Consider the following 25730-nt stretch of genomic DNA (forward strand, 5'->3'; position numbering starts at 1 on the left):
ATTTTGCTGATTTTTACTACCTGTGCCTAAATGGGTTGCGATCAGATGGGAATTTCGAAAAAGTCCTCATCACTAGTTAAAATATATGACATTCAGACCTCTTTGGTTTAAACCTCTCTTTTATTGTTGACAGCTTTGTTCATCACAGTTTTCTTAAGCTTCAAGTTAAGTACCATCAGTAGATAAGCCCTTGATTAGCTCACCTCTGCAATAAGTTTTAGAAATAGAACTGCGAGTCAACTAGAAATCAAGAAATCAAGGGTTTGTACCTTCTTGTTTTAGGGTAAGACTGAAGAGGAATGTTGTCGGTGACGCAGAAATTTCGACAACTTGACCCAACGTTATTTGTCAGGGAAATTTGTTAAGTCGTGGAAATTGATTACTCAGCCACTTCGCCTTTTTAATTTTGTGATGTGACGATGTGTCGGTTTGCAGTGGATTATACTGGTTTAGTAACTAAGTCACTTGTACGGTTTTTTGTCGTTATCAGAATATGTTGAGAGGAATCTGCTCTAATTCGTTAGTTTTTGAACAAGGTTTACTTTCACCCGAACTATCACGCTCCACGGAAGAAATCTGGATAATGTTGTCTTAGGGTCCCCCATAAGATTACGCAATTCTCTGTTACAATCCTTCGTTAGAAACCTGATTTAAAAACTCTTTAGTCACATACTGCACTAATAATGTATAGCAGGTGGGTAAAAACTGTTATATTGAACACAATTTCAGACCATTTCTGGCTACCAACTACCCGTAAACTTTTCGAGTAAATCGGTAGTTTTCAGAACGTGTCTTTTTTAATTCGAAACATATCTCTCTGCCCTTGCTGAAATTCCTGTTTTTGTTGTTCGGTTCCATATCTGGTGTGTATGTATAAAAGATATTTCAATCATTGATCGCACTGAGTAAGACAAAAGGTTTCGGCCACAGAAACACCGTAAATTTCGTCTACAATTGATGGTTTTAAATAAAATGATCTTACCTCTCAACCTCTCAATAGCTTTAATATAGCGTGTAAACAAAGTTGCTGTTAGCTCCTCCCACACCGGACCAGCAGTTGGATGCTCGGCCAAATTTATCATACTTGGTACCCTCTGGCGCACCGAAACACTCTCCGTAATATTGAATCGCAAAGTAGTAAATCCTATGAGCAGAATACACGAAAAAAAAAAGAAAAGGTCAATAATTTATGTAAACCGTGAATGCAATGTACCTTGGATGCTCAGGTAAATGTTCTATGAAGTAGCCTTCCTTCCATCATTTGGAGGTACAAGTTTAATAACATGTTATGAGTAATTATTTTTGTACATAAAAGCTTCTCGAAATCTCCAGACTGCTTAGTTATGCTGACATGCGTACCATAGAACGGCTTTCACACATTTATCTCGTAATACTTCTATATTGTTCTTTTGTAAGCTTCTGGAATGTTCCAGCACACTTTGTGAATGTATATCAGGACTCAGGTATGCAGTAGTAGTAGTTGTTGTTGTCAGGAGTGACCGACTGTGTAGAAAGTTATACCACGAGGGTGAGCTATAGTGGAAGATTGCTAATTTCAAGAAACGTTGGAGGAAACTGTGAGTTTGGTATAGTGCTGAGCTAAGATATAGACTGTAGTGGCTTAAGTAATTTATCGAGGATAAATATTGTACTGCTTTTAGGAGTCACTCCTCATAAAGATTATTACTCTTTGTTTAATAAAGTTGTCGAGTTTGTAGGATTGCAGTATTTTTCTGTCGGTTAGCTTATACCGTAACAAACACAATGTAAAATAAATAACAGAGCAATGAATATGCTATGTAACTTGCTACTGAGTAAACTAATTAATGCCAGCAAACTGATCACATTTTGCCAGAGCTACTTACCCCTTTCTGCCTCTTGCAATCTCAGAACAGTTTTTAACTGTCTTGGACATGTCGCGCCAGTCAATGTACTTTCGTAGGTTCTTTAGCAAAGTCATTGTACGGTCGTTGGACCTGTCTCTAAAACAACCAAGCTCTTTGAAGGATATTTCTGAAAGAAACAAGTGGCCATGGTAAACACATAGAGGGTGATTTTCAAATAAGAATTAATGTTGAAATAAAAAGACGACGAGGAGGACGAAAAAAAAGAAGATGATGAAAAAAAAGAAAAATAAGATGAAGATAATGGAGAAAAGGAATAAGATTCTAATGAAGAAGGATAATTAGAAGAAGAAAGAAGAAGATGAACCAGAGGAGGAGGAAGGAGACCTTTTAGCATGAGGAACAAAAACAGTCACATGGGAGTTCAAAAAACACAGAAGTGAAATATTTGTTATCATCAAGGCTGCTCACTCTGATAGATTATACTTAATTCAGACATTTCCTTTTCATGTTTATGACATACTTATCTCGCAGTTAAAGCCTGTAATTCCATCTGGACATGAGCAATGGTAGGTGCCTTTCTTATTTTGACACGTGCCACCGTTTTGACAGGGGTTGCTCCCTTTACATTCATCTACATCTAAATGAAATGAAGAGTGTGTGTTAACGATCGATCGTAGGCTAACATTCCTTATATTTCTCTCCGTAATAATCATAGCTAGCCGATGAAGCCATTCTGTCCATGGAACGCTTCAACTGTGTGGTAATTTCGACCTGACTCTTGATGAACTGCCTCCCTGTTTACCTTATCAAGCTGACATATTACGCTCATGCGAAAATTAGGACGAATTTCATAATCGTACTGCATTTTGAAACAAAAACACTTAAAATAAAACATTACACGAAATACTTATTATTTCAGCTAGTTTTAACTTTCACTTCTATTTATTGTCTGGTATGAGCAATTTCTTTCATTTTAGCGGGACAAAAGTAAGGCTAGGTGTCCGAGTAAAGTATTTAATGACAGTGTAACAATGATGCCACCTTACAGTACTCCAGTAACTCAAGTACAATTCGGCCTTTTAAATTTGGATTATACCTCACTCTTTTTCTCATTGTGTCAAAGGAGAGCTTTCCATTGGGATGATTAGCAAATTGTGATCTCAAAACCTAACTGTGACGTGATACAGGGTTAAAGGGGGTTTTCATGGTTCATCCGCTACTCCTCCGCATAACGACGTTCACTGAGATATAACTCCCAAAGCTAACAGAGATACATACCCTTTTCGCAGTTTTTGCCCTCAAATCCCTTGATACACTCGCATTTGTAACTTCCAGGAGTGTTTGAACAGTTTCCAGAGTTCAGACAAGGGTCTCCCACACACTCGTCAATATCTGTCATTGAATTCAGTGTTGCAATTTAATCCTCATCTCTCCCACAAATTAAGTGTGTAGACATATTTGATTTAAAGAATTATTTTACTGGTACACCCAAATTCATCAAGAGATACGTACCCTGCTCGCATACATCCCCTTGAAAGCCTGGTAAACATTTGCATTCAAACCCACCAATCAGATTGATACACGTAGCACTATTCTTGCATGGGTTCACCTTGCACTCATCCTTATCTGGAAAACGAAACATCGTAAAGACTCTTAAAATCGCAAAATATTAAAGTGGACGTTTCGTCTACAAATAAAACTAACCAGTGTGGAAAATTTGTGGTCAACTATTACATGTAACTGGCATCTCTCCTTTCTTGAGCGTTGTGAAATGTGATATCATTGAAACTACTTTGAAATCTCATTTAGCAAAATATAGTTTATAAGCAACGCTAACGATTGAGCTCGTAACATGTGCGCGGGCCTATATAGACGCTGCTACAGACAGTACTTAACGATAATTCCCCGAAGTGGAGGTGACTATTTTTCCTCTTTGGTATGTATCAGAAAACAGAAACAAACAAAATAAATAGTTCATTTAAAACTTTCAAACCAGAAAATCAACGCGCGCGAAAAGCACTATTTAGCTGTGTGGTATTTGCTTAATTAATTTATTACAACGTTACACGCAGAGATTACTTATCATAAATACTCAAGAAATGTCTAGCGGAATGCCTAATTTTCAATACAAATTTGCACAATAAAAGAAAGGTACCTTGTTCGCAATATTTCCCATCGAATCCACCTGCACATGAACACTGGAATCCGCCAATTATGTTTAAGCAAGTGGCACCATTTTTGCATGGGTCTTTGGTAGCGCATTCATCGATATCTAGAAAAGAAGATTATCCGAAAGACCTAGAGACCTCAATATGTTCACGAAATTACGTGCACGCCGACTGGTGATCAGATAGGCAAAATATCTTTAATTATCAGACAAGGTATTCATAACAGGAAATGTTTCACGCATCATACTAGCTTTATAATTTCTCGACAAACGTTATATCATTGTAGTTGAAAGGTTATGAGCGAATTATCTCATTTACCCAGAATCAACAGGCAAACAGCTATTTTTATGCCATAGAGGCTCAGATTAAAGCTCATTTGAGCGTCAACTAACAAATGCTTTATAATTTGATATCTAACTTTGTGCTTTATATACCATTTTCGCAGCGCTCGCCATCATATCCATCAGGACACTTGCATTCAAAGCTGCCAGGCTTGTTATAACAAGTTCCACTGTTCACACAAGGACCGCTCTTACATTCATCAATATCTAAAATGGGTAATAGAAGTAAACAAAGTGAAAAAGCTCCATCACGTGACTGTTAATTCAGATCTTTTATAAATTCCTTTTCTATTTGCCACTATTAAATTGCCCTTATTAATTATAACTAAAGGATATTGTTTTATTGATACGCTTTACCTTGATCACAATGTTCCCCCTCGAATCCACTGGCACACGAACACTTGTATCCTCCGATCGTGTTTGTACAGGTGGCGCCATTTCTGCACAGACTTGATGAAGAACACTCGTCGATGTCTAAAACAATATATAAAAGCTCTTACACTGTGTTTACTAAGGCTATTTATTTTGGGGATGGAAAAAAAGATCAGATGAAGCATCGTGACATCGTGACGCGTTGATTGTGCAAGCTAGTACTGATTCCATAACTTATATCTGAGGTCTTCTGCTCAATTTTTTTCTGTGTCCCAAACAGTTACTTGAGACTTCATTGGAGGCATTTGCTTAGGTTTCATTACACTGAATTTTCAATGCTGGTTTTAGTAAAGGGTCGATATATGTATACCTTGATCGCAGAGTAATCCTTGGTATCCACTGTCACAGCGACACATATAGGAACCGATAGTGTTTATACACGTTGCACCGTTCTTGCATGGTTGAATCGTTATGCATTCATTTATGTCTGTGAAATACATAAACATACATGTGCATAAATCTAGCTGGTAAGTCACTGTAGTCTGTAGGACGGTTGAGTGTATATCAAATAGAAAAAATTTATAAAAAAATCGCTAGCAAACCTTGTTCGCATTGTTTTCCTGTAAATCCTTTAATGCAGTCGCATCTATAACTCCCTTTAACGTTCATGCAACTTCCACCATTTTTACATGGACTGTTCGCGCATTCGTCCACATCTGATGAAATGATGTAAGTAAGGATGAAATTTACCTTATCCCACCGGAAGGCTCTGTAAAATTCTAATGATCCTTTCCCCCAGTAAACCCTATATATATATAATCTTTTAACGACGGCTGATCCTTGTTATGTTCCCCTTGTAAACTATGTGATACACCTAATATCCCCCCAGGCCATCGGAAAATGACTGGCCCGTAGGTAATCACATCCCGTAGCTGGTGGCAATAAAAAGTTTAGAATATCATGAACCTAAATAAAGGGAAGATGATTTAGACCTAGAACCTCGTTTAACTATATGTTATCACTCATATTTCTACGTGCGCGAGCCCCTTAAAATTGCTTTGAGCCCTTGCTATGTGTCATAAGACTTCAAAAATTTCATCTCGAGGCTAGAAGTAAAGACAGTATTTTGATTTAACTAAAAGCAAAAAGCTAAGCGCTTGGAACACATCTCTTGTAATATCATAAGATTTGAATGCTGTAATAGCTACTGTGCAAATCATCCTCCTGAAAATTTTTTTCAATTTTTCCTAAAAATGTTAGTGATTAGAACCTCGCTGAGCAGATTCTAGAGTGATCCACTAACCCTTTTCGCAGTGTTGGCCCTGGTAGCCAATGAGGCATTTACAGTCGTAGCCGCCTGGCTTGTTTGTGCACGTACCTCCATGCAAGCATGGACTATTCGTACATTCATCAATGTCTGTCAGAGAAAAACAAACGATCAATAAAACAGGGAAATCAGCCAAGCTATAGGAAATAAAAAAATAAATTTAAAAAAAACGTTCTTAAATATCTGCAATATTACTTGGAGACAATGACGAAAATCGAGTCAATTCAACGAGGATGTTTACAAAATTGAGACGTTGATCGCAATGTTTCCCTTAATATCCTCGTGAACAAAGGCACTGATATGCGCCAATGGTATTGACACACGTTGCGCCATTTTTACATTCAGTATTAGCTGAACACTCATCGACATCTGAAGGGCGTAGAGGTATACATGTAAAGATATAAGGAAGTCACATTCATGCGTTGAAACTTCAGAATTGTATTAAAATAAACAAATATATTTTTTCAAAGGCTAAAGAATAAAGATACATGATAAAATTTATCGCTTGCGTTGAAATTTATACTGTTGTTATAATTGTTTTCGTTGTTGTTATTGTTGCTGTTGCTTTGTCGGTCCGTCTCTCAGTCACCTCTATGGCGCTTTGGGTCTCACAAGGATTGCTGAAGGCGACTGTTACTGAGGTTGACGGATATTTGCAACAATAATCCAGTATCCTCTCAATTACGGGAACCGATAAAAATCCTCATAGAAAAACTGCAATTTCTTCTAACCAAACTCCCTACAAGAATGCTTGAAATTAATAAAGTAACATTTCTATTTCAATTCTTTTTATTTTTTATCTTTTTTGTTACCTTCATCGCAGCGTTTTCCTTTGAATCCACTGGGGCATTTACACTGATATCCACCCACGCTGTTTTCACATGTGGCACCATTCTTACACAGACCGCTTATCAAGCACTCATCTACATCTGATGGAACAATCACAAACTTCTTTTAACATAGTAAAAGCGCATATTAACTCAGGTAGGAAAATCATCCGCGTTAGAATTTCCTTTGTTGATGCATGAATCGGTATTCATTCATTTATTCAATCAATCTTTGTCATGAATGCCTTCATTCATTAATTTCAACTCGTTCCATTTTTTGTTACATATCTGCATTAGAATACCTTGTTCACAATCTTTTCCTGTAAACCCTGGGGCGCAGAGGCATTGGTATCCACGCTTCAAATCAACACAGGTTGCTCCGTTCTTGCATGGTTTTGTAACGGCACACTCGTTCACGGCTAAAGTTCAGAGAAAAAGATGTGGATGATGGATTCATTTGTAGAGAAAGATAGAAGGATCAACGGACAGATAAAAAGCAGACAGACAGACAGACAGACAATGACTATATCAATTCATACTTAAAAAAAGAAATAAATCAGGCACCATGAAACAGACCGATATTATCTTAGGACCCCAAAATATATTCCACTGGAGACTTCGATTGTCCTTTTATCAGGTCTAACATACAAATTCAATGGAAATATTGGTAGTTTTTGTCACTTACGTAAACCAGAGTTTCCACAGTAACGTAGATGACAGGCTGGAGTTCTTTGAAGCTCATAGACAAAGAATCCCTTACACTTTTTAATCTTTATTTTTGTAGACCATTTACAGCAACTGGATCCCCAGTGAAAGCAAGCTTGCCTCTCGACGACCTCCCCTTCATTTACGGGATGATCACCATTTAACCACCCCGGCGCATGTGTTCCGCAGTGCAACTCAGGAACACAGGAGTCCGCCATTTTATCGCCAGCGTCTCCAGAAAACCTGTACCACGCCGGTGTTGCAATTTCCCTTTGGTCGCACGTATACTTGTTTGCATCGTTTCCAGCTGCACGATCCTTCTCATCTAGTACCGAGTAACTTGCACATGCATCCATTTCTTTTGAAAACAAAGATGGGTGCTTTAATTTTTATAAACATCAGTATTTATCATCATCCAAGAGAGCAAGGTCTCCTGTATCATATTAACGAAAATGGACGTAGAGAGTAACTAAATGCATCTCTACGTGCACTCAGGAAAATTTGAGCACAGTCCTAACGCGATTTTCATCCTTAATTATCATGAAACGGAGTTAAGCATGAACATTTTAGCTACTCATTTCTATAAAAAGATCATTATTGAACGTTTTCAACTTGTTCTTGAGGAATACATGTGAACAACTCGGACTTATTTATACATCTTGAAGCTCTTGCGGCATATCAATGAGCGAATGGGAACAACACCGAATTTTTAACAAAGGCCATTGAGGAGGGGCTGAGAAACATATTTTCACTTTCTCACCTTCACACTTCAGTCGATACTCCATGAGATCGATTTATCAATTTTTTTTTTTTTTTTTTTTATGGTTTGTGGCTTTTTTGTTTTTTTTTTACGCTGTATGTTAATTGGTTTTGCGTGTTTGTTCCCAATGTTCGTTTCTTTGTTTGCTTTTCCTTTCTTTTGTCTTACCCGAAATTTTACCATCGTGCAGGTATTTTTGTTTCAGGAGCTGGTGCCTGTTCCTAAATAAGAATATTTGCCAAAAAATAACTCTAATTGATCATCTATTTATTCAGGTATAAGTTGAAGACGACAATCAACCTCGAAAATGATTCTATTCCCGGACAGGAATAACATTAACACTTACGGGTTTCACAGTGCTTGCCAGTAAATCCCGCCAGGCAAACGCATTGGTAGCTTCCATGCTGATTGGCACAAGTACCACCATTCAAACAAGGTCTAGTGATGCACTCATTGACATCTTATAAAAAAAAAGTAATAATCATATAAATAAAAGCATTGATAAATTGGTTAACAGATAAACAGATACAGACATAAACAAATCAATAGATAAACGTAGAAACAATTTATTTTCGAACTAAACTGCTAGAACGTTTCCAGTCACAATACTTATGAAGAAAATCATTTTTAAGAAAGGTTCTTTACCTATCTCACAGTTCTTTCCTTTGAAACCAGGAACACACAAGCAATCATATCCACCGTTCTTGTTCACACAGGTGGCTCCATTTCTGCATGGTCTTGTCGTTGTGCACTCGTTCACATCTTAAAGGTAAGGCCCAAGCAGTTATTTAAAACAGTCTAAATTGATCGCTTTCTCTTCAAAGAACTACACGGCCCAAAGTCGTCAGTATGTGTAAACTTTCAAATATTATTTCTACCTTGTTCACAGTGCTTCCCTTGGTATCCACTCAAACACTGGCATCGGTATCCACCGTTAGCATTGACGCAAGTTCCTCCATTCTTACATATGCCATTTATTAAACATTCATTCACATCTAATTAATTTTAAAAAAATGATACACGTGAGGTTCATTAATGAAAATGAGTGGATGATTTCTTATATAAGAAGTATTATTTGCAATGGGTCGCAACGGATCCTTCAGCATTCTAGGCCAGAAAGTTTTGATCGCTTTATTTTATTATACAAATCTTTTTGTACCTGTTTCACAATGTTTCCCTTGAAATCCAGGGACACAAAGACAGTCGTATCCTCCAATGCTATTAACGCAAGTGGCGCCATTTTTGCACGGTTTTGTTATTAGGCACTCGTTGATATCTGAAAGGTGAAAGAAAAAAGACAGCTTTAAACTGTGACAACTTTGCGCATCCCGTAATTTGAATGATATGCATCGTTGATAACAATGTAAAGAAAATCCTTAACACTTGAAGGAAAGTTTTTGTGCTTTTAAGTACACAAATAGTTTTAAAATCTAGCCAATTTCAGGTTACCTGATTTCGCTGGTTATGGGTCAGAAAACGTGCCCTTTCTGTGTCTAATGGCAAATATGATCCTTTTCTTGTCTGTAATGGTTTTAAGCAAACCCTTTGGGACAACGATACCTTCCGTTTGTGTAGACGATTATTAAATGAAGAAAATTATGTCAGCGAAGTATATGCTCAAATAAAGGCGTAACTCCACTGAGAAAGCAAAAAGGTTCCTCAACCGTATAGGTTATAGCGAATGGATTCCTTGTACCTTGTTCACAGTGCTTCCCTTGGTATCCACTCAAACACTGACATCGATATCCACCGTGAGTATTGATACAGGTTCCTCCATTCTTACATATGCCATTTATTAAACACTCATTCACATCTAAATAAAAAAAGAAGGATACATGGGAGGTTTAATTATGAAAATGAATGGATAATTTCTTATAAGAATTATTCTCATATGACCCGTCCGTCCCTTGTCACGCAATCCTATAAGAAACCATTGTGGTGGCTGATGTGTGCAGGGCCTAACAGGTTAAGGTTAGTCGCTCCGGAAAAAGCCGTCAACCCCAATATACAATTTCGTTGCAAAGTATGAGTGACAAAAGAGGAAAACCTTTCAAAAAATTCATGTTTTGCGATAAATTGCCAGTTTCTTGTTTTGACTCGAACATTTCAAAGCTTAGACAGTGATCATATGATAAAATACTTATTGACTGAGACCCCGTCCACATAGTACGTTTTCGAAACGCTGTTCTCGTGTTATCATAAACGCTTCGATTTCTTTGCGTCCACACCAGCGTACAGTTTTGATCGCTTTATTTTACTCTGGAGAACTTTTTGCACCTGTCTCACAATGTTTCCCTTGAAATCCAGGGACGCAAAGACACCTGTATCCCCCATTGCTATTAACACAAGTGGCGCCATTTTTGCACGGTTTCGTTGTTAGGCACTCGTTGATGTCTGAAAGGTAAACGAAAAAATGGTCTCAACTCTAAGAGGAACGTTATTGTGCCTTTTAAGTACACAAGGAAGTTTGAAAATCTAGCTAACTCAAGGTTATCTGATTAGGCCGATTTCGATTGAAAACGTACGTTGCGGGCCTAAAGGCAAAAGCGATATTTATTCTGGGTGCGATTTTTTCTCATGAATCCGCTGAAACAACGACAAAGGTGCTCTCGGATTGTGTTGATATATGTTGCACCATTTTTGCATGGCTTGTGTACCACGCACGCGTTGATTTCCGAGGGATGGTACGAACATTTGATCAGATTATTCACAAAGTCTGGCTAAATTTTAAAATTCCCTTGAACTGATGACAATTTAACTTGGAATCCATACCCCAAAAATATTTTTTCCTGATGGCTAAGCTTTTTACGGCAAAGCTATCAACATTTAGGATCACCGGTAATTCATTTTAAATAATGCAAGAATGGCCTAATTCAGCTTAATGCATCAAATGTAGGGCGACAAAGGAAAATAAAGACTCATTTGAGCCTTTGATTTTTTCAGCCTTAGCCGCACTGATTTAGTTCAATGGCCATAGAAACTTGTCGATAGCAAGAATTCTTGATGTATGAAAGAATGTGTCTAAATGTCGCATGAACACGTAACCTTCACTTAGTGATAAACATTCATTTAAGTAAACCTCGCTAGCGACTTATAACACTTTTCTAAACGTGATAACATTCAACTTTTTGTCGTTTTCTTTTTTTTTGTTATTTTAATTTGAGTCACATCATACTTGGGATGCCGGTTTTTAAAAAAGTTAAATGCTAGGAGCAACAGAATCGTAGCATATTTTAAAAAGCCGTTCAGTGATGTAGCCGGTCTTCGTCAAGCTTCAATGTTACCAGTATCGTAAATCTAACGCTGTTTCTCTTTTTTTTTTTTTTTAACTTACCGTTTTCGCAATGCTTTCCTTGGAAACCTGAAGGACAGACGCAAGAATACCCATCTGGTTTCTGGATACATGTTGCCCCATTCTTGCATGGTTTATTCATTTTACACTCGCCTAGCAAGAAAACATTCATCTTGGTCAGTCAGCTCAAACTTTACGAATTCTAAATATACTGAACTTAATATCCTTCACTCTCTGACATAATTATGCATTTCATCAATACATCTTACCATATCCTGCATTGCCACAGTAGCGGAGATAACACACCGGAGTCCTGGCAAGCTTATACACAAAAAATCCGTTGCATTTCTTTATCTGGATATTCGTGTTCCAGTTACAACATCTAGACCCCCAGTGGAAACACACCTTTCCACTGACAACTTGCCCGACGACCGATGGATGCGCAGTGCTCAACCAACCCGGTGCATGAGTTCCGCAGTACTGCTTCGGAACACAGGAGGTAGGCATCATAGTGCCTGCTGCCCCTGTAAATCTGTACCATTTTGGCGTTACTAAATCCCTCTGGTCACATTTCAAGATATTTCCTCTATGGACACTTGCGGCTCTTTCCTTGTCACTGAGGGTCTCGTAATGCAAGCATGGATTAAAGGCTGCAAAAGAACATTGCACAAATTTTTAGAGACATTGATGAGCTATCATTGTCTTTCCAAAGGTTATGTGCGCTTGCGATTAATCCAATTTGCTACTCTAACAAAGAATATTTAAATAATAAGAATTTGGTAAATCTGAGGTTGCACTAACATTTAATCAGAGGAGGCAATACTCAAAAGGCAAGTGTTTCAAAAAAAAATATCCTTTAAGGTTACCCGTCTCGCAGCGTCTTCCTAAGAATCCTGGTTTGCATTTGCATTTGTAACTTCCTGGTAAATTCTGACATGTTCCACCGTTGAGACATGGCCTAGTTAAGCATTCGTTGACATCTGGAAAAATATACGAAAGGTTTACACCTCAGCAAGGTACAGCATGAGTATGGTGACGATCTCCGTGTGGACGATTAAACAAACAAACGAAAAAACAGGACGAAACGGAACAAATCATGCAAGAAAACTCACAAGACAGAAATATGGTATTCCTAACCTTGCTCGCAATTTTTCCCTTGATAGCCAGGCTTACAGAGGCATTTGTATCCATCCTGGTTATTTACACAGGTGGCTCCATTTAGGCAAGGCCTGCTTGCTTTACATGGGTCTGTGAAAAGTGGAGATAAATATGAATATAGGTATCATTTAGATGAATCTTTCGTTTATTTCTTTCTGAATAAGATGGAGGATAGTTCTAAACTTACCAAATCCTGAATTTCCGCAATACCTCAGCCAACAAACAGGCGTCCTTGTCAGCTTGTACACATAAAACCCATTGCATTTCTTTATCTGAATGGCTGCATTCCAGTTGCAACAGTTGGAACCCCAGTGAAAACACACTTTCCCATTCACAACCTGCCCGATTTTAGTTGGGTGTGAGCCACTTAACCATCCTGGCGCATGAGTTCCGCAGTAATGTTTTGGAACACATGCCGTTGGCATCTGAGTGCCGGCTGATCCGGTAAACCTGTACCATTTGGGAGTTACCAGATCCTTCTGGTCACACTTGAGGATATTGCCCCTGTGAACTCCAGCAGCCCGCTCTCTGTCATTGAGAACTTCGTAATGTTTGCAATTATCGAAAACTGCAATGTAAGTGAAATAAAAAGATTACGCATATTCCTAGTTTGTCCCTAGCGCCACTTAAGAAATTATATTCGACTTGGAAAATACCATAAACATTAAAAAACTATATTTTCGCTTTTAAACAAAAATCCAAATAAACAGAAATGAAACTGCTTGAAGGAAAAATTTAAAAATTCGTTAAAGGTATAACTTAAAATTTACAGGCAAAAGCTTGAAAGAAAAACGGTAACAACAACAACAACAAAAAAGAAACAGCAACATCAACGCTAAAGAAAAAAAATGGCAAGCATACAAACCTATCTCGCAGTGTTTGCCAAGAAATCCTGCTTTGCATTTGCATCTGTAGCTACCCTTTAAATTCTCACAACTTCCACCGTTACGGCAAGGTTTTGCGACACATTCGTTAACATCTGAAGACAAACCAAACAAATCTTTTTGTTTCTATTATCACTGTTGTCATTAAAATCATGTATTACTATTAACATAATAAATATTTCGATAACCTCATTTCTGTATGTAAATATGTACGTAACAGTATCAAAAAGTAAAAACCAGGCCAGCCTCTATTTTATAGGATTGCTTTTCGCCTTTCATACATTCACTTCATCTTAAAGGACTATATGTTCCATTCCTTTATTTTTGTTTGATATGTCCATGATTAGATATGCAAAACTCTTAATTTGGAATTTGGAATAAAAATAAACTTCCTTTAACGAACTCATGTTTTTATTATTTGACAAAGTATATTTTTTTTTTGTTTACGTGGAGAAGTTTTCCATTCTTTCTGACAAACCACCGGCAGTTAATTACTGCAAGTTCAGTAAACAAAGAATAGGCGCCAATATTTTTCAATCTAGTTGTAGATCCAATGGTTTTTAAGGATATCCTCCCAAATACCTCACCTTGCTCGCAATTCTTTCCTTGGAACCCAGGCTTGCAGAGGCAAGTGTACCCACCATTCTGGTTTACACAGGTGGCGCCGTTTTGACAAGGCTTTCTAGCTTTGCACGGGTCTAAGAGATTTTGTAATGAAAAACAAAACCAATAGTATTTATAATGAGAATAATAATATTATATTAATAATATGTATATTTAAAATGATAATAATGAGAATAATGAAGATTAATAGAAAACAACAGTCTTATAAATAATAACGCCGAGATGCTGTAACTCTATGCAGTATGAACCCTATTTTCATAACCTCTCAAGTCATCTAAAGGGCAAAAGCTTCCATCACGACATAATTGCATATCTCTATCCTGTAACACTACCAGAAAAAAGTTAATAAAAACTATAGACGTACCAAACCCTGCGTTTCCGCAATACCTCAGCCAACATACTGGTGTCCTCGAAAGCTTGTACACGTAAAACCCGTTGCATTTCTTTATTTGAATGGCTGCATTCCAGTTGCAACAATTGGAGCCCCAGTGGAAACACACCTTCCCGTTCACAACCTGCCCGACTCTTGTTGGATGTGAGCCACTCAACCATCCTGGCGCATGTGTTCCGCAGTAATGTTTTGGAACACAAGCCGTTGGCATCTGCACACCAGCTGCACCTGTAAACCTGTACCATTTGGGGGTAACAAGATCCCTCTGGTCACACTTAAGGATATTGCCCCTGTGAACTCCAGCAGCCCGCTCTCTGTCACTTAGAACTTCATAATGTTTGCAATTATCGAAAACTGCAAAATGAGCGAAATAAAAAGATTACGGCATATACCCGGTTCGGCCCGAGCGCTAGTTAAGACATTACATTCGATTCACAAAATATCATAATCACAAGCGAAAATTTGTTTTGTCTCCAAACAAAAATCCAAATACACAGAAAAGAAACTGCTTGAAGGAAAAAACTAACATAGTCAATGTCGTAAAAGGGATAACTTAAAATTTACAGTCAAAAGCATGAGATAAAAATGGTAACAAAAACAACAATAACCAAGAAAATAGCAATGACAACACTAAAGAAAAAAGAAGGGCAGGCATACAAACCTATCTCGCAGCGCTTTCCAAGAAAGCCTGCTTTGCATTTGCATCTGTAGCTACCCTGTAAATTTTCACAAGTTCCACTGTTACGGCAAGGTTTTGCGACACATTCGTTAACATCTGAAGACAAACCAAACATATTTGTTTTGTTTTTTTCATTATTATTATCATTATCATTATTATTATTTACTGCTTTTATCATTATCATTACTATTCTGATAGCTTTATTTCTGTATGTAAATATGTACATAGTAGTATCAAAACAGTAAGAACCATGCCAACCTCAATTTCGCCAGGCTTGCTTTTTCACCTTCCGTACATTCACGTCACACGGAAGTATTACGTCCTCAATTCCTTCATTATTATCTGATTTTACATGTCTATGATCAGATATGCAAAACTCTATATTTGGATTTTTTGATGAAATGAACTTCTTTTGATGTCCTAATGACAGTTATTATTTGACAAGGTTCCTTTTTTTCGTTGTTTGTTTACCTAGGGTAGTTTTCCATTCTTTTCCTACAAACACCTGCAGTCAATTGCAGTAAGTTCAGGTAACAAAATATTTGCGCCAAATTTATCTATCTAGTTTTAGATCCAATGATTTCTGGGGATATCCTCTAGATATCTCACCTTGCTCGCAGTTCTTTCCTTGGTACCCTGGCTTGCAGAGGCAAGTGTACCCACCATTCTGGTTGACACAGGTGGCGCCATTTTGACAAGGCTTGCTAGCTTTGCACGGATCTTAGATAATTTGTGTTGAAAAGTAATAATACCAGTCATGGTAAAAGTATTTATGATCAGAATGATTATTCAATAGCAATAGTTTTTAAGATGTTGATAGCAATGTTAATGAAGAGAGAAAGAAAACAACAATCTCCTTAATAACCATTTCGGGGCCTTATTATAAATGCCACAGTTTTGTTATATTAATAGAAATATACAGAAATGAACATTAAAAACATTATGCTACCCTCTTTTCAAAAAAAATAAAACCTTTCTTTTAATGCAGAAGTCAAAAGCCTCCAACATGACATAACCACCTAGCTCTATACTGTCACTGTATTACAAAAAAAGTTGAATAAAACTATAGACTTACCAAACCCTGCGTTTCCGCAATACCTCAGCCAACATACTGGTGTCTTCGAAAGCTTGTACACGTAAAACCCGTTGCATTTCTTTATTTGAATGGCTGTATTCCAGTTGCAACAATTGGAGCCCCAGTGGAAACACACCTTCCCGTTCACAACCTGCCCGACTCTTGTTGGATGTGAGCCACTCAACCATCCTGGCGCATGTGTTCCGCAGTAATGTTTTGGAACACAAGCCGTTGGCATTTGCGCACCAGCTGCACCTGTAAACCTGTACCATTTGGGAGTTACAAGGTCCTTCTGGTCACACTTAAGGATATTGCCCCTGTGAACTCCAGCAGCCCGCTCTCTGTCACTTAGAACTTCATAATGTTTGCAATTATCGAAAACTGCAACATAAGATAAAAAGATTACAGTATTCTCCCGATGTGCGCCAGTTAAGACATTATATTTGATTCAGAGAATACCATAAACACTTTAAAAAACTTTTTTCACTAAACTAAAATACAAATAAACAGTAAGGAAACTGCTCAACAGAAAAGTTAATATCATAAAAGTCTTAACAGTTATTTCTATTATTTACAGGCAAAAGCTTGAAAGAAAAACGGTAACAACAAAGAAAAGAGCAACATGAGCGCTAAAGGAAAAAAGCAAGTGGCAAGCATACAAACCTATCTCGCAGTGCTTGCCAAGAAATCCTGCTTTGCATTTACATCTGTAGCTACCCTGTAAATTCTCACAAGTTCCACCGTTACGGCAAGGTTTCGTGACACATTCGTTAACATCTAAAGACAAACCAAACATACATTTGATTTTGTTTTTATTATCATTGTAATCATTTATTACTATCAACATTGTTGTTACCATTCTGATAGCCTTATTTCTGTATGTAAATCTGTACATAATAGTATCAAAACAGTAAGAACCTTGCCAGCCTCAATTTTATAGGCTTGCTTTTTCGCCTTTTGTACATTCGCGAAAGGACTATGTCTTCAATTCCTTCAGTATTATTATCTGGTTTAATATGTTCATGATCAGATATACAAAACTATAAATTTGGAATTTTGAATAAAATGAATTCCTTTAAATGTCCTTATGTCAGTTATTATTTGAAAGGGTACTTTATTTTTTTGTTCACGTGGGGTAGTTTTCCATTCTTTTCCGACCAACTACCGGCAGTCAATTGCAGTAACTTTGACAAAGAATACGCGACACCATTTTACTTTTTAGTTTTAGATTCAATGATTTTTAAGGATGTCCTCCTAGATACCTCACCTTGCTCGCAGTTCTTTCCTTGGTACCCAGACTTGCAGAGGCAAGTGTAGCCTCCATTCTGGTTGACACAAGTGGCGCCATTTTGACAAGGCTTACTAGCTTTGCACGGGTCTTAAAAAATTTTAAATGAAAAATAATACACATACTATTTACGATCGGATTGATAATACTGATATTAGTTATATTCAAAATGATAATACGGAGATTAATGAAGATTAAAAGAAAGCAACAATCATATATATAAGAACGCCGAGGCGTTAACCCAATTAGAAACATAGAAACGTACAAATATTGTACTTCTATGCAGTATGAACCCTATTTTCATAACCTCTCATGTCATCTAAAGGGCAAAGGCCTCCATCACGACACACAATCACATACCTCTGTCCTTTAACACTACTACAAAAGAAAGTTGAATAAAACTAAAGACTTACAAAAACCCTGCCTTCCCGAAGATTTTTATCCTCTATTGGTTTCATTCGTGACAAATAACATTAAATGGAAACCGTTAACGTGACATTAACACTATCCACGGGGTTTTAATGTAGCATATTCAGCGTATATCTTTCCGGAAAGCTCAAAATCGTAGAGTGAATTCGCTGATCCTACTTTCCATAGAAAGAAAGAAAGAAAAATAGGCGATACCCAACTCACCAAAGCCGGCATTTCCACAGTATCTCAGCCAACATACAGGCGTCCTTGAAAGTTTGTAAACGTAAAACCCGTTGCACTTCTTTATTTGAATGGCAGCATTCCAGTTGCAACAGTTGGAGCCCCAGTGGAAACACACCTTCCCGTTCACAACCTGCCCGACTCTTGTTGGATGTGAGCCACTCAACCATCCTGGTGCATGAGTTCCGCAGTAGTGTTTCGGAACACATGCCGTTGGCATTTGAGCACCAGCTGCTCCAGTAAACCTGTACCATTTAGGGGTAACAAGATCTCTCTGGTCACACTTTAGGATGTTACCCCTGTGACGCCCTGCAGCGCGCTCTCTGTCGTTAAGGACTTCATAGTGTCTGCATTCATCAAATACTACAAAAAAACAGAACAACTGCACATAAAAGTCCGAAAACATTCCGTATCTCAAAACTGTCAACTGCCTATACCAGACTTTCTAAATTTTGCAAGCATAGCAGAAACTCATTCTCTAAGGGATTTAAGCTTTTTGTAATAACGAATAGTGACATCGTCTAGGTCACAAAACATTAAATGAGATCAGGCCAACAGAAAAAAGGATAAAACAAGGAAAATTTATTCATTAGGCAAGGCGTAACACAACGAAATTACGCTTTATAACTTTCATCTCAGCCACATTATACTTAATGTAATTTTTGATTTCATTAACTAAGCTAATAATGTTAATTGGTCAAAGCTGACATTTCCAAGCATTAACCCTACGTCAGAGCTCTGACGAAGGGCTAACATCAGCTTTGAAACTCTTTACGGCGGTCAATTTACATAATCAACTCAGTTGATAAAACCAAAATTGTCTTGTCATACTCCCCCACCAACGCAGCATCACAATTTTTCTAGACCTTACCCCTTTATTCATTTACACTTAACGAAGACGACCCCGACGCAGATGTCAAATGACTCTTAAAAGACGTCAAATAAAGATGAGTTTTATGAAAAACAGGGAGGTCTACACTCAAATGAACAACACAAACCGATCTCGCAGTGTTTTCCTAGATATCCTGGTTTACATTTGCATCTGTAGCTTCCCGCTAAGTTCTCGCAAGTCCCGCCATTGCGGCAAGGCCTCGTAAGACATTCATTGATATCTAAAAATTGAAAACGATGAGTGTTACATATAGGACTCAGAGACAGCCTCATACCTTATTTTGTTTTATTAAGTATCAATGGTTTTCAGTTCGAGGTGACTAAAGGCCAATTTTCCTATTCCAGTAAATTGTCACAATCGGATCACAATGACTGTAAACGTTTCCTTGTCCAAATTCTCTTACAGATATAGTGATTGCAATAAAAGTGTTTCTTTAAAAAAATCGATGTCTCGTGTCTTTTACCTTGCTCGCAGTTTATCCCTTGGTACCCAGGCTTGCACAAGCATTTATAGCCACCATTCTGGTTAACACATGTCGCCCCATTTTTACAAGGCCTGCTTGTTCTACAGGGATCTGGTAAACAAAAGGAGTGCATTTACTTCTGGTTTTATTCTATGACATGGAAGGACTAAAGATGACTTCAATCAAAATTTAATGACGAGCTATGATTTGCTTCTTATGACGTTGCTGCTCACAGGATGCGTACCCCGTTTGTGTCAAATAAAAAGTCAAACTTGCAAAATTATTCTAGAAATAATGTTCTATAGTTAAGTTACCATTTCTAAGTATAAGAATAGAGCTATATATGACTCACCAAAACCCGCATTCCCGCAATACCGCAGCCAACACACAGGAGTCCGGGCCAACTTGTACACGTAGAACCCGTTGCACCTCTTTATCCGAATGTAGGCATTCCAGCTGCAGCAATTGGAACCCCAGTGGAAACAAACCTTACGGTCGACAACTTCACCAACTCTTGTCGGATGTGAACCCGCTAACCAGCCCGGCGCATGAGTTCCGCAGTAATGTTTCGCAACACATGACGTGGGCATCTGGGTGCCAGCTGCTCCGGTAAACCTGTACCATTTAGGTGTTACAAGGTCCCTTTGGTCACACTTAAGGATGTTGCCCCTGTGAACTCCAGCAGCTCGCTGTCTGTCACTGAGAACTTGGTAGTGCCTGCATTCATCATACGCTTGTGGTTGGGAAAATTTATCAGAAAATAAGATTTGCAGGAAAGGTCTGTTTCGACATTGATTACCTTCACGAGGGTCGCAAATAAACCATAAGCTTTTAAAATATATCTAGAAAAGATTCAGTATGAAATTTTGGCTAATCGCTGAAAAATTTATATAGGAAATACACTTTGCACAAGATTCGCAAAATCAACTAACCGATCTCGCAGTGATTCCCTAAAAATCCTGGTTTGCACTTGCATCTGTAACTTCCTGGTAAGTTCTCACAGGTTCCACCGTTACGGCAGGGTCTGGTGTTGCATTCGTTTACATCTGCATGATAGAAAAAAGCTTTGCTATTTTTACCATTGTTTTTTAAAAACACTGTTCGCCTGACATTTCTCAAGTACAGTGAGACTATCTAATAATTTATACAAATTGTTGGCAGTAATTTCCTGCTAATTTTCTCTTTGATCTTGTTGAAAATTTGACTCTGCATGTTGTATAATAGTGTTGCAGACGTGATGGCGTAAGCGACTTTATCATAGCCTTACTCCCCCACGAAATATATATGCTAATGTTTTTCTTTCCTATTGAGCTAGCGCCTACTGTAGAAGACATCTACAGACAAGCACGTGTTCAAAGGGACGAATTGCGCCACACACACCTTCTAGTACCAAGCACGAGGAGTTTCGTGTTTCACTTCGCGTCAGTTTTCACTTTGAGCGCTTACCAGAGATTGTGTATTGTTTCGTTTTTCTTTCCACCCACCCACCCTCCCACCACGGGTGATTTTGTGTGATGTCATAGAGTGTCAGAGAAGTCTATTAGGCATATCATTGGCTTTTGTTTACTGTTGGTTCGTATTCTTAATAAACTTCTCTCTGTGCCAAAAAAGGGAATTGTGTTTTATTTATGTCCGAAGGCGTAGTTGGGAATTTAATATTATAATGGTTTGCTCTAGTGAAGGTAAATATCCCTCGGGGGTTTTCGAACTTGATTGCAATTTATGTAAGGTTTTACCGTGCTCGCAGTTGACACCATGATATCCTGACTTGCAGTTGCATGTGTACCCACCATTTTTGGGAACACATGTGGCACCATTCTTACAAGGATTGCTTACCTTGCATACATCTAGTTAAAGAGAAAATGTGAGTGCTAGGTCAATTACAAGACATTTATACTTCTCCATGCAAGTCTTATAAACTTATATAAGAAGTACTTGATATTGTAGTTTTTGTGTTCTTTCCTTACTGTTTCATAGTTCTCCGTCTGGACTATAGATGAGTTGGAAGATTTGATGAAGACGACGTGCAGAAAATAACCTTGAAAAGTTCTATTTTAAATATTCCGCCTTTGACTCACCGAATCCTGCATTTCCACAGTAGCGAAGCCAACAGACAGGGGTCTTGTGAAGTTTGTAAACGTAAAACCCGTTACATTTTTTGATCTGGATATTAGTGTTCCAATTGCAGCAACTTCCTCCCCAGTGAAAACAGACTCTGGCGTTGACAATTTGCCCCACACTTGTTGGATGAGCTCCACTCAACCAACCCGGAGCATGCGTTCCACAGTAATGCTTAGGAACACAGGAGGTGGCCATCATTTGTCCTGATGCTCCAGTGAATCTGTACCACTTTGGATCCCCGGGCATGTCATATTGGTCACATTTAAGGATATTTCCCCGAGGAACACTAGCAGCTCTGGTTCTATTGTTTAACTGTAAGTAGTTAGTGCAGCCATCGTCTCCTGAAGAAGAGTATAAACGCCATTTAAAGGTAAAAATATATTTAGAATGTTCAAGGATTTTATTCTTACAATTGGCCGAGGAAGACATCGCCGCGCAGTGTGCTTATGGGCCCTACCAGGAAATTGGAGAAACACGAGCACCAGAAATATTTTTAGCATGTTATTTCGTTTTAAGATAACAACCATTAATCAGCATGGTCAGTAAAATGAACGGGAAACAGCGAAGACATCCACTTTGTGGCCTCGATGATAAATTCTCTTACTCGAACTTGATTGCGATTGGTATACTCACGATTGACCTGTCAGAATTAGATGAAATGTCCACGATTTTCTTTGTTTCATAATCACTATGATTGCATTATTTTCCAGCCACGTTTGTGACTAAGTAATAACATCCTTTCTCGCAATATATTTAGGGGCCATTATGATTTTGAGCATTCGGTATGCAAGAAGGTTTGGAAAAACATAATTTTCAAACCTTTCAAAAGTGCAACTGGATTTGAACTTTTCGCGTTGTATATAACGACCAACTAGGTGTATCTATATGTATCATAATAATAAATCGTTCTTGCTGTTTAAAAATGGCTAATCAATTATTTGAAATATAGCATAGTAGGTTGCTTTAGTTTAAACTGGATGTAACTCACCAAAGCCTCCATTCCCACAAAAGCGAAGGTAGCAACATGGTGTTCTACCAAGCTTATAAATGTAGAAGCCATTGCATTTCTTGATCATGATATTTGCTGACCAACGGCAGCAGTTTCCGGACCAGTGAAAGCATGCTTTGCCATTGATGATTTGCCCAGTTCTAGTTGGATGTGATGTGCTGAGCCATCCAGGTGCGTGGGTTCCACAACGGTTAATGGGCACACACTTTGTCGGCATCTGCGTGCCAGCCGTTCCAGTAAAACGATACCATCTGGCGGTTGGAATATCTCGCTGATCGCACCTAAGGACGTTACCCCTTGCGAGACCAGCAGCCCTAGTCCTGTCATTAATCACTTGATAACTATGGCAGTAATCATGTCCTGTCATCGCAACAATTATCAGAAAAAATTAGATAGGAATCATGCAAGGAAGAAGAAATTTTAAAAAAACCTTTCTTTGTTCATGGCACTGAACAACCTAGGTAAATAAAACGTAGAACACAATAAAAAAGACCTCGCCAGTCCTTATCATTTCATGAAGGTTTTTAAAGAGCCACTAACAATTCGGACCGTCCAAAGGCACAGATAGGTACTCAAAATGGTTAAGCAATAGACTGAGTCAGCTTCCTTGATAACGGCTTAGAAATAAAAGTGTTCAAAACTTATTGTTTGTCATAATTTGCCGAAATTTCTATAAACGCTCGCGTTCAACAGTGACTACATCAAAGAACTGAAATTTCGGTTTAATTTTAGTTTAAGAAATTTTTGATTCTCGAAACTATCTTAATATGAAGGTCAAAACGTTTTCTCTAAGCAAATAGTTATAATTACCTTCAAATTAGTCAATCTAAATGTTGTAAATAGTTTCCTGTCATCTTAAAGATGTTGATTAAATCATATCTTTATCACGGTTTAAGGAATTAGGTCACCACTATTTCAAATGATTGATGAAACAATGAATCAAATATATAACAAAGAAAAAAAATCCATTTTTTCGGATAATCATCAAACGTCATTCAGGTAATTAAATAGAAGAGAAACGTTTACTAACCGTGGGTTGTTTCGTATATCCTGAAAGTTGAGTTAAGACAAACAATTAATCTTTTCGATATTAAAAACCATTTTAAGTAAACGGAATAAAATGCTCAGTGATTTCTAAACAGGGTGTCTCAACAATCAGGATACAGGAAAGTTTGTATGGGAATATCAACTAACAAATTAGAGGGAAAATCATTTATAAAACTATTTTATTATAAAGTAAGTGCAAGAAAATTGTCAAAAATTACGCTGTACTTACGTTGATGATACTACGAGAGTTATCATCCATTTAATAATTCTAAAATTCATCTTCAGAATCGACTGCCACTTCTGGAAGGGAAAAAGTTTCATTGGAAATCAATTTAGTTTAAAACCAAACAGCTTCGTAAAAGCGCTATTCCAGAAAACGGAGTCCTCGTTATTAGTATTAAACAATTGCCATTTATTCATTTTGCTGTGATCAGTAAACTTATCTCACTTGTGAACCTGATAAGGATAGTACCAATCTTTAAAACTATGGCACAAATAGTGAGAAAATCCCCCTTAATGCTGATATTATGTAACGTTTCACTGATATTCGGCTGAACACTATTATCAAGGACAGATGCACTGCATGTAGTAGATTACAGTGCCTCACAGTGAGTCCACGTGGCAATCGTAGGACGCCACGTTGTTTTTGCTTTTAGTTTTTTTTCTTTTCTTTTTTTTTTAATGAGGCAAATGGTATAATTTTGTTATCTATTGGAGAATATCTTTTGGCTCAAGCTGGAAGACGGCGACTTTCCTCTCGCAGTTTTAAACCATTTTCTACCCGTTCCTAATTTCTTCCTTTTTCCTCAATTTTTCAGAATTAAAAAAGGAAATGGTGAATTGACTAACATATCATTTTGCTTATTTATCCATCTTTTGGAAATCGGCAGGTTCTCGTCATCCACGAACTTTACAAAGAAAGAATTTAAACACACTCACCAGCAGAGAGTCCAGAAGTGCCAGAAGATTGACTTTTGAAGAGAAAAGCACTCTTTAGTTCTGATGCGCACTTATAAATTGACAAAGAACTACAAATATTAGCCTTTTTCATGGAACTATTCAGAATCAGTTTTTTCTGATTTAATTAAAAACTGATTTAGTTAAATACTGTTTTAAGTAAAGCTAGTGGCAGATATTTAGAGAACTTATTTTAAATTAGACATGCTCAAATCTTGCAGGGTTTGAAACTAAATGATTAAATAGGGTCGAAATAGGGTTGGAAAAGTGTTTCTTTTTTTTTTTTTCGTTTTTGCTGTCATAAGTTAAAGTGTATGAGATGATTTTTTTATGATACAAAGTGGGTGGAAATAAGTCAATCTAATTTATCTTATCTCATTTAACTAGTTTGAAAAATGACATTTTAGAATTGTGTAAATATCATAGAGCAAGTCGATAAACAAGAAAAATGATCCAAGGAGAAGCTGAAAAACTTCTTATATTAAAAATAAAGGACAAGGAAAACTAAAAAAAGAAAGAAGGAGAATTAAGGCAAACTATCTCTCGATATGTTGCAAATGGGACTCTCTCAAAATCGTTCCCTGTCGCCTCTACTGAAGTTGAAAGGTATAAGCGAAACTTTCAGCGTGTTGGCGCTCTGTTGCATTAATGGATTCACTGCCTCCCGAGTGAAATAAATACCTCAAAAATGGTAAAAAGGATGATTCTTTATCAGCTTTGATAAAACCTTCAATTCAAACGGATAACTTAAAGGTCATCACTGCATAAGCAGACTTTCTCCTTTTTTGTTGTTATCATTATGCTTATTAAGAACTAGCCTCTGTAAGAGTCAGACCTCTCGGGAAATTTAAG

General features: G+C 37.6%; 1 protein-coding gene across 2 annotated transcripts; it reads right to left on the bottom strand.

Moving 5' to 3' along the window:
• Positions 1–101: 101 nt before the first annotated feature.
• Positions 102–24905, bottom strand: LOC113677033 (uncharacterized). 2 transcript variants are annotated; one of them, XM_089183320.1, is made up of 45 exons: positions 24861–24905; positions 24151–24221; positions 23905–23924; positions 22854–23234; positions 21823–22206; positions 21481–21591; positions 20677–20790; positions 20097–20477; positions 19745–19855; positions 19388–19501; positions 18372–18752; positions 17718–17828; positions 17114–17227; positions 16451–16831; positions 15985–16095; positions 15358–15471; positions 14670–15050; positions 14269–14379; positions 13663–13776; positions 12985–13365; positions 12777–12887; positions 12506–12619; positions 11909–12289; positions 11682–11792; positions 10625–10741; positions 10044–10160; positions 9507–9623; positions 9226–9342; positions 8993–9109; positions 8694–8807; positions 7568–7945; positions 7185–7301; positions 6868–6984; positions 6032–6145; positions 5331–5444; positions 5099–5215; positions 4714–4830; positions 4450–4563; positions 4003–4119; positions 3360–3473; positions 3126–3239; positions 2368–2484; positions 1866–2013; positions 983–1144; positions 102–205 (listed from the first exon to the last, which is right to left on the bottom strand). In XM_089183320.1, the coding sequence occupies exons 2-44, from the start codon at positions 24198–24200 to the stop codon at positions 1003–1005; spliced, it is 7221 nt and encodes a 2406-aa protein (XP_089039446.1). In that variant the 5' UTR covers positions 24201–24221; positions 24861–24905; the 3' UTR covers positions 102–205; positions 983–1002. The 2 variants fall into 2 exon arrangements, with proteins under 2 accessions (XP_089039446.1, XP_089039447.1); XM_089183321.1 differs by lacking the exon at positions 3126–3239.
• Positions 24906–25730: the final 825 nt, after the last annotated feature.

The sequence above is a fragment of the Pocillopora damicornis genome, chromosome 9 (assembly GCF_964200805.1).
Source record: "Pocillopora damicornis chromosome 9, jaPocDami1.2, whole genome shotgun sequence".
Lineage (NCBI taxonomy): Eukaryota > Metazoa > Cnidaria > Anthozoa > Scleractinia > Pocilloporidae > Pocillopora > Pocillopora damicornis.